The following is a 10473-nucleotide window of genomic DNA, read 5'->3' as shown; positions in this document are numbered from 1 at the left end:
ATATATATAAAGTCTTAACACCTTTTTTTTATAACTAAATTTAAAATTTTAAAAACAAAACTAATAATATTTATTCAAAGTTCCAAACCACCTTTAATACATATAATTAAGAAACCATAAAAAGAATTTTTTTAAATTTTTTTTGAGGTGGCTAACTTTATTTTTTTTCTAAAAAAAGAAAAGCAGCATTAATATTGGTAGTGCACGCTTGCGTCTTGTTGTCTCGTCATGCCACTTTTTGTAAAGTTAAGATTTTTAGCTGGGGTTTGATTGCATCATATTGGATAATCATATCGACAAACTGTAAGAAGATACACAAATGGTGGACCAACAATGGTCTCGAAAGGACAAACAATGACTCAGTGAGACATTTTCTTAGAGACTCACACTGGAAGGAATATCACGAATCTATATATATATATATCGACCGACATAAGGGATCTCAAACATAATCATTTGTCATTAGTCCCGTCTCCATATGTGACGTGGGTGTAAATAACTGCCTTTAATATTAATATATAGTAATTTATTAAACTACTATATTTTTCTTTTATAATTAATTGAAAATCTCTTTCTCCAAGTATTTAAGGAAAACCAATCAAAGTTTTCTTGTAATATTCCTACTCATCCCAAGCTTTGAATTCTGTATTCCCAGCATATTCTTTACATTTAGACTCATATGCTAAATTATATTCTTCTAATTTATTTTAGTCATTATACTCTGACATTAATTATTTTGAGTCATTCATGGCAAGTAAAAAACACTGGCAACTTATTTAAAAAAATGAAAAAGAAGGGTTTGTGTATGAAAATAATCACTTTGTGTAAAAATAATATCCAATTTTATAATAATCACATTTAACCCTTACTTGAGATAGAGAGAATAGAAAGTCAAAGGATGTAACAAAATATTGGTTCTCTCATTCTTCTTTTCCGCAATATTCTACTGGGGTGAAGGGCAATATTGGCATTTTGAATTTTTAATACATAAGAAATAGAGTGACTGAGGTGCTTTCCACCTTAAATTAATCACTCATGGCCCAAAAGAAAAGTCACGTTAGGATTAGATCTATATATGATTCGTCATGTGACCGCAAGAATACGAATCATTATGAATAGGATATCCAATCGAATATCTTACATTATTCTAAGATATTTTTACACTCCAATTTTAAGTCTCATTTTATATTCGATTGGGCTAACAACAATGAATAAACAAACTCATCAATTGTTTTTTTTTTTTTTGGAATATATATTTTTGGATTGTTCCTAAGTTTCAATCAAACCTAAATGTCTATTTAGAAAACATCCAATATAAGAAATGATTTTCTGAAAAAACTGAGAATTAGTACAGGTATAAAAGATGATGACAAACCATATATAGTGACTAATTCAATAAAAAGGAAAAAAATGTTCCCAACAATCCTCTTTTAGAAGTCATCTCAATACCTTTTAAATGTATTTAATAATTTGACATGAGCAATTTATACTCAAATATGGAGTTCAAAAGAGCTCTACGACTACAATGGTAGGGTAGAATGAATGGGTCGAGAAATTATTCAGTGCAACTATAGTAACGGTGACGTGATGCAACCATGTATTAGTTTTTTGGTTTTATTGTAAGTCCACTTAGTTTTGGTGGAATATTTGTAAGTTGTAACTGTCCATTATATTACGTCATCGTTACAACAATCGTAATGAATAAATAATTTTTTGAGTTTTAGACAACCATATCTCTAGATGTGTTGTCACAATTTCATTGGATACTGAGATTTCACTTTACACATCAATGGGTATAATGTAAAAAGCTTGAAGCTGAATCCTTTTCATAAGGGTAAATTTGTCTTTTGCCTTTTCTAGCATCAGCAAGTGAGTTCGTGAGGTAAAATGCAATCAAACATTAGTTTCGGGGAATTTTTTATAATTTAGGAAGATTTCTTACAAATATTATGATAGTTTCGAGGAATTTTTTACATTTTATCCCTATATATGTATATAATATATAAAAAAAATGATTGTTACATTGAATTACCAGAGTTGAAATTTCTTAATTAATTTTATGTGATATAAATAATCGATTAAAATTATTCAATTATACCATTCACTCTTTAAGATATTGAGCGTAAAAACGTTATCACTACGTTGACCCCACCTTTGTAAGAAAAGAAGTTCGACCTCCAATGGGAGTAGTAGCATATACTTTGAAGAGCTTCCATTTATTCCACGAGTTTGATAAAGAATATCCATTGAGAGTCTTCTCTCATGGCCTCTTGGATACCTTCCTACTTTACACGCATACTTCCCGGAATAATAAACCAAAAACCCAACTCATCTCTTTCCTACAAGCCACCATTATTAATGTAGTAGTATTTAACTTCACCCCCAATCAATCATCATGTCCATTTCTTCTCTCTCTATAAATCTCACTCTCTCTCCTCCTTTCTTCTACGCCTCTTCCTCTCCCTTTCCCTCCGCCGTTGCTTCTTCTTCAGATACACCACCATTTTTTCTGAGAGTCTCTTGTCTGTGTCCTTCCAGAACACAACCCATTAGCCTACTATGCACACAGACTCGATCTTTGCAATCTAGAAGAAAACCCAAGAGTGGGAGGTTGAGACAGAGACCTTTTATTGCAGCTAGCAACATGACCATCACAGAGGTCAGGGAAGAAGAAGAAGAGGAAAATCCTCCTCCATTGCTTGAATCGGAAATCAATTCAAAGCCTCGGCGTATCGCTCTCTTTGTCGAGCCCTCTCCCTTTTCGTGAGTGTCTAATTTTACTTCTCAATTTGTTATGCAAGAAGGTTACTGTATATAGTGTTGTACAACTCCAACTCCAACTCTTACAACTGAATTTGGCTGATTTCTCTGTTTCTTTTTCTTTGTCAATTTGATGGTTTTGGGTTTGATTAGTTATGCCTTCTTTGTATTTGACGAGTTGACTCTGACAGTGTGAGTTGCTAATGTTAGCTGTAAAAGAATTGATTAGTCTCAATGTAAATTGTGAATTTAGTGGCTTTCTATGGTAGAATCCGGATCTCCTCCTGTGGAGGGGATCCCGTGCCGCTAGTATATACCTAGCACAACGCACTACCTGGTAGTTTAAAAATTGCATAAGCTATTTGAAGTTGTTTTATAAGGACGTCGAGGCATGAGCTATGTAATGACACATGATGTGACATAGGATGAAATGGCACAGGAGAATATCCGGGTTAGGGTTTCTATAGCTTGGCTAACATTCTATGGTGCTTATAGAGGCTTTTCTTCTTATTATAAAGTAACTTGCTATGCCAGCTGTTGTTGTTTTATCCAATGAACAATTGACATTTTTTTGACTATTTTATTTATCTCAAGACTATTTTTGTATGTGTTTTCTGACTTGCGCTTATTGCTGTATCCGTCTTCCATGATTGGGCCAACTGTCGAACTTAGTTTCTAGTTGACGTGTGGATGTCATGACATAAATTTCATGATTTTAATTTTTAGCTTCAATGGTATTCTTAGCTTGGCTGCAATTCTAGCATATGTTAATATGATTGTCAAATTTGGCTTATTTCATTGGAACTGTTACAAATGCTAGTTTTTTCTGTCAATCTAATCTCATGGGTTTTATGGTTTATATTGTTATTGATCAGTTTTTTTAATCTATGTGCTATTTGTATTGTGTTCTCTTTTTCTTTTTTGATATATATATATTTATATATTTATTTAAATATGTATTTTATGGTAGGGTGCATCTTGATTTTATAAGTTTGATTACCTCCTTAGTTGTTTTCTGTAATTTGGCAATTTTTGCTTCTATTCTAGTAAATTGTCACTAATAGGTTTCTCAAGTGTTTTTTTATTCTTTGGACAGTAAGTTGTCAGCTTGTTAACGTGTTATTTACGTGCGTTTTGATTATCAGGAGTCTATTAAGTGGCTCTCTTACTTTGACATATTCTTGGCTCAATAAGTTAATTTGGATATATTATTTTATATGTTTGGTGGATTTATAATGTTGCCTTAGATTTTAGAGCTTTACGAACTAGTTTTTTTAGGTGGATTTCATAAAAGTAGCTGTTGGCTTACTGGTAAATCTGTTAAAGTCAATGCAGGCATCTTAAAATTGCTCGTGTTTACCTACACTGTGAATTTAATTAAATTTTATTACTTTCGCTTTTGTTCCGTTACCTGCTTATTAAAACTTATGTTTTTATTATTGTTTGATATCTCTTTTGATTTTTTTGTTTTTTCTTTATTCCTGTTTGTTGCCTACATTAACTTTTTTCAAGTTATGTTTTGTCAATGTGACAACTAAAAATTTACCCCAATAGAGAACATGATATCCATGAAACAACACTAAATATCCATGTAAAATGCAATTTTTTACTTGATGTTCATCTTGGACTTGCATATAATAAAATAATGCACACAAGTAATGCCTTAATTCATACCACCTAATTATTAATTTATCTCTTAGATGTCTATAACCAGTTACAACTAGATTGGCTGGGTTTATGCAATCAAAAGTTTCATTTATGCTTTTAGTTCTAGATGTGAATGCACAAATAAGGTGGATAATTGTGAAGAAGGAAGATGGGCGGTCCCTGATGAAACTCAGGCTGACGTATTATGGAAACATTACATAGTCGAATTGGCCCATCTTGAGAATATACTAAAAATTAAATTCAGTTTTATGTTTGCATGTTTTATTTGTAAGTTCACCTTCCTTATTGTAGGAAGTAACTAATTTCTATGTCAACTTGTACAAAAAAAGAAGATATTGCCACCTTAAAGCATGGCAGAGACCAAATATACTGAGTCTTCAGCATAAGAATCCTGTTAACATTTTATGGACAAGTCAATGATGGTCATGTAGAAGCCATTTTTTAATGTAAAATATGCTTCTAATGGACAGTATTTGAAAATTTAAAACAAAGAAAGAAAAAAAAAAATTGTAATTCTCTGCTCTGTTCATGTCTAACTTGTTATTAAGAAGAAAATGTAGACATGAAACTATAAATTTATGTTGAGATTTGCATAAAAATCCTGCCTAGCCTGGTGGGTGTTCATTAATTGCCTCCTCTTTTCTGTCTTTTTGCAGTTATGTGTCTGGGTATAAAAATCGGTTCCAGAATTTTATTAGGTATCTGCGCGAAATGGGGGATGAGGTACATTCTTTATCTATCTGCAGATATATATTTTATTCATTAGTGATGTGTAGGAGCTGAGGTTCTTAATTCTTGAACATGCAAGCATCATCTTGTCCTCACTGCAAGAATGTGGAGCTTGACAACCTTTAGCTAATTTATGGTTGACATGACTTGGTCCTTTGGTTTATATCTATCCATAAACTTTTTTTTTATCCATTTTGGACTACACCTTTGAGCTGCATCAGATGAACAACACAATAAGCTGACCCAGGATAGACTGAACTTAAGCTCCTTTTTGCTATTATTATTATAATTATTGTTGATTACTTTTAGCCTGCTGCCCTGCTCATGTTATCCATGTTATAGATGATATACTTTTTATCTTAGCTTGAATGGTCCTTGGATATAGGAAACACAATCAGGAGAATGGATGTTTGAATCTTGTTGTCACTTGGCCAAAATCCTACTTTATATATATATATATATATATATTGGAGAGTGTGTGTGTTACCTCAAATACTTGAGAGGGAGAGTCAAAAGCTAAAATTTTGAATAGTTTTCATTCTTTCTTTTTCTTTTTATATATAGATTCTGGAAATGTCTTGAAAAAACTGATGGTTAATGGACAAATGGTGTAGGTGATGGTTGTGACAACGCATGAAGGAGTTCCTCAGGAATTTTATGGAGCAAAACTGATTGGATCACGAAGGTTTTTATTTATTTAATTAATTATTTTTATTAACTTGCATTTTTCCCTTTGGGTTTTGAGGCAAAGGAAAATACTATCTTCTAATAAAATCCTTTTTTTATACTGAACTAAGGTTCCATTTGGATGGATGGATTTCAATCGAAGGGATTTAAAAATCCAAATCACAAATATATAGTAGGTTGACTATTGGATTTGGATTGAGTGATGCAATTTGAGAATGAGTAGAGGATCATTAATGTTGAGGATATATATTACAAGGATTTATGTGCTATTGAATTCCTTCATATCATGGATTTCAAGTAAAACTTTTGGCATTGTTTTTCCAAATCCACACGTACGAGGCTCTCAATTTCAGTACATGCATCTTTATAAAACCCAAGTTTAAGCTCAAATTTTAAAATTTAAACTGAACTCCTGAAATTAATAAAATGAAAACCATTCATTTTATATATATCCATCCAAATGGGGCCTTGGCTTCAGCTTTTTGCTATCTAGTCAAGTTAATGATGACTTGTCAGTTGTAAATCAAGACCTACTACGTCAAGCATTTGAAGAAGAAGTCTTGAGCATGTGGAAATTATAAAATCAGGTGAAAAACAAAGTAACGGCGAAACTCAAACAATTTTGTGATCATGGAAAGGTATTTGACCAGGTTTTGTGTTGACCTTGAGTTCTATTCACAATTAGGTATAGGTTCATAAACCTCAACTAAAATGTTACTCTTTTTTTTTTTTTTTGTTTTGTTTTGTTTTGTTAATAAGTATGCTGTATTGTCTTCTTCTGCCATTCTTAATAATAATTTTTGGAAATTTCTAGATTAGGGGGTTTTCATTACTTCACATCTTCTCACGTTGTTTCTTATTATAGTTAAATCCGAACTTTACTTCACATATTACTGCAGTAATTTTTGTTTATAAATATATCTTAATTGACGTGTTTCTTAGTTAATGACTTATTGATTTCGCATTACAAAAATCTTTCTAATAAGTAGTCTTAATTTGGTATTGTTCTTACAATGTTCAACTTATAGCTTTTTCTTTCATGGGACAGTAAAACCATATCAATCTGGTTGCTGTCTTGTACTGTTTGGTTTGTGGTCTAGGTCTAGAAGCATTGCATTGTTCTACTGATGGCTCTCTGTTCTTTTTGCAGCTTCCCTTGTCCATGGTACTCAAAGGTGCCCCTTTCCCTAGCACTAAGCCCTAGAATAATCTCAGCAGTTGCTGAGTTCAAGCCTGACATAATACACGCATCATCCCCTGGTATTATGGTAAGTTCTTAGCTGCTCCTCTTTTCTTGCTCAATGAAATATTTCGCGTTCTTTCCTTAAAAGTCATGGAACAAAAATTAGCTTGTGTTGCATCATTGACAATTTTGCTTTTGTTATAGGTGTTTGGTGCTCTCATTATTGCAAAACTATTGTGTGTCCCTTTAGTTATGTCTTATCACACACACGTTCCAGTGTAAGTTCGATTTTTAATAGATCTTCCTGACAAAGTTCTTTGCTTGCACCAAATAAAGACATATCATGGATTTCATACCCTGCTTTTTAATGACATATAACAATTCATGAACTATAAATCTGCACTACTACTACTACTACATCAATATGATGCCATACCACTGTAACAACAGGTAAATTTAATGGCTTGGTCTGAGCCTTTCTTTTGTCTTGGTCCACAGGTACATACCAAGATACACTTTTAGTTGGCTGGTCAAACCTATGTGGTTGGTCATAAGTATGTGAACTTTAACTTTCTTGTCCCCAATTCAATTGCTTCCAGGTTTTCTTTTTGTTAACTAATAAATAAACGCTTGCTCTTTCCTTGTCAGAATTTCTTCACCGAGCAGCTGATCTAACGCTGGTGCCATCAGCTGCCATTGGAAAGGATCTTGAAGCAGCTAGGGTAACGGCAGGTGAAAATAAACATCTGTGCCCAGTGAATCACTTTAAGAAAATGGTCTGAGTCACAGCAGAAAATGATTTAACATTTACCCTTTCGCCTCAGATGTGTTTTCTATATATTTTTTTAAAGCTCTTTCCCAAAAATTAGTAAAATCATTTTGTGCTTAACTTCCACAATTATATATTGTGCAAATGGTGATTAAACAGCTCATTTCCATGCCCATGCAGCAATCTTGAAAACTGAACAGCTGTTATTTCTTTTGCTCATTTTCAGCTAATAAGATTCGTCTCTGGAATAAGGGTGTTGATTCTGAAAGCTTCCACCCCAGATATCGGTCTCATGAAATGCGAGTAAGACTAAGGTAGGGCCTTTCTCCCCTCCTTCAAATTCCATTGCCAAGTAGCACAAGTTTTCTCCAAAGTTCCAAATGTAACATGTCTTTCTTTCTAAATCAGCAATGGTGAACCTGAGAGACCATTAATAGTCCATGTTGGACGGATAGGAGTTGAGAAGAGTTTGGATTTCCTTAAAAGGTATTGTTCTTCTTCTATTCTAATGGAGAAAATATTTGGTTGTGCATCTTGGAATTGGATGGCTAGGTTTCCCAAGTTTTTTGTTTTTTGTATCTAAGCCAAAATGTGATTTAGTAACCAAATGTTTTTCCTAGCACATCAAATTTAAATATTCAGAAAATGACTTGGACTAGATGAGGGCCTGAATTGAGGGAGCTCCAGGTTCGGTTAAGTGGGTAAAAGTACGCCAAGTTTTTGAAAGCCTTTACCACTGGAACCTTTTATTTTCTCAGCTAACCCATCAAGATTTTCAACAATTGGAATTCCATCATTGGATTTTCGTGTGCATACTGCAATATTAGAGTTGATGGAAAAATTAAAAAAAAATAAAAAAAAAAAAAAAAAAAACAAAAACAAAGGAAAAAAATAGCAGCTTGATGAATTTTTTGTTCTTCAGTATCATTTTCTCTGTAATGCATGAAATTTTGCATAAAATTTGAAGTAACACTTCCATTTATGAAATCATTTGTCGGTATAATATACCAATGAGCGATAATAGTGCTTTTGTGGATCACTTTATGTGTATTGCAACCTTTGACATCTTAAATACATGATTGAACAGCGTCATGGATAGGCTTCCGGATGCACGAATTGCTTTTATTGGGGATGGTCCATACAGGTAATGTACTACAATACTTATCTGGTGCTTAATTTCTTATCATGTTACAAACATTCTCTGAGATATAATTTAGTATAATATCTATGAAGTCACTTTCTCCTAACAATAGCTACCACCCACCCTCCTGGAGATCAATGGCATATATGGTATTAGACAAAGTAATTATCAGATTGCTTTGGGTGGTAGATATTCAAGAGACGTATTATCATCTAATGGAAAGTAGATAACATGTTTTAATGGGCGAGTCAGAGAGATCTTCAGTCTTGCTTGCCTGTCAGTGCTCGCAGCTATTGAAAAATTTTGCTTTGGTTTTACAAACTGAATACACATCATTTTCTTAAATTTGGAGTGAAAAATGCTGGTGATCATAAAACTCAAAACACGGAGGAATGCCTGAACACACACATACACTGCTATGGCACTAGTACAACAATAAGAAGCCCTCCCAAGATAAAAAAATGAACACAGTGATGATCACCTGACCTTTGTATTTTTGTTTCTTGCCTTTTGTTTTTCCCTGATAAGCTGTCACGTGCATATCTGCTTATGAGGCATGGTTTCTTTCTGGCAGGGAAGAGCTGGAAAAACTATTTCGTGGCATGCCTGCAGTATTCACAGGAACGTTACAAGGTGAGGAGCTCTCTGAAGCATATGCCAGTGGTGATGTTTTTGTAATGCCCTCAGAATCGGAAACGCTTGGGCTTGTTGTTTTGGAGGCCATGTCCTCGGGACTTCCTGTGGTGGCTGCTCGAGCAGGGGGAATCCCAGATATCATTCCTGAAGATCACGAGGATAAAACTGGGTATCTCTTTAAACCTGGAGATCTTGATGACTGCTTAAGCAAATTGGCTCCTCTTTTACGTGACCGTCAATTAAGAGAAACTATTGGCAAAGCTGCACGGCTGGAGATGGAGAAGTATGATTGGAAGGCAGCCACCAAAGTAATACGCAATGAACAATACAATGCTGCCATTTGGTTCTGGCGGAAGAAGAGAGCACAGTTACTGAGACCTTTCCAGTGGTTGGCAAAGCGTATTTTCCAGTCACCAGAGGTTAACTACAGGTGATGCATTTATGTCGTGGTGTTCCAACACTGGTAGTTCATTAAGTAATTTTGGGCTCGCTTCTGGGAATATTGTGTGATTGATTGGTTACTCATGTCAATATGTCAATTTGTTTAATAGGGACCACAAAATTTGGTCACTGTTGTTTCATTTCATTGGAAATTCATTGATTTAAAAGTAATTTCTGTGTAATAAACATTGGAACTTTAGCATTTATATAAATTGTTTTTGGCATGCAACATCCCCTTTTACCGTAACAACCATTTATTTGGTACAACCATCGCTGATCAGTGAAAGAGGTAGGTGTTCAAACAACTCTTCTATGCTCTTTAACCATGGCCTTAGAGTTGCAAATTTCTGAAGTGCGAGTTTTCTTTTCCCACTTCTAACCAAAATTAATTTGCAAGGCTGAATTTGTAGTCAAATTCATGCAAAAGAGCATAAAATGTAGGACACTTACTTCTGTGTC

General features: G+C 33.8%; 1 protein-coding gene across 1 annotated transcript; it reads left to right on the top strand.

Annotated features, from left to right (window-relative positions):
• The first annotated feature begins 2203 nt into the window (after positions 1 to 2203).
• Positions 2204 to 10243, top strand: LOC132313260 (sulfoquinovosyl transferase SQD2). Its single transcript, XM_059811954.1, has 11 exons — positions 2204 to 2763; positions 5085 to 5151; positions 5772 to 5842; positions 6995 to 7112; positions 7232 to 7305; positions 7526 to 7581; positions 7676 to 7759; positions 8023 to 8110; positions 8205 to 8282; positions 8884 to 8940; positions 9512 to 10243. Exons 1-11 carry the CDS (start codon positions 2396 to 2398, stop codon positions 10005 to 10007), a joined length of 1557 nt encoding a protein of 518 aa, XP_059667937.1. The 5' UTR covers positions 2204 to 2395; the 3' UTR covers positions 10008 to 10243.
• The last annotated feature ends 230 nt before the right edge of the window (positions 10244 to 10473 follow it).

Source organism: Cornus florida, unplaced genomic scaffold (assembly GCF_030987335.1).
Source record: "Cornus florida cultivar Cherokee Brave unplaced genomic scaffold, ASM3098733v1 CherokeeBrave_3.0.0_Hap2_Chr06, whole genome shotgun sequence".
Taxonomy (NCBI): domain Eukaryota; kingdom Viridiplantae; phylum Streptophyta; class Magnoliopsida; order Cornales; family Cornaceae; genus Cornus; species Cornus florida.
Note: the sequence above shows the minus strand (reverse complement) of the source record. Positions and strands in the feature narration are given on the sequence as shown.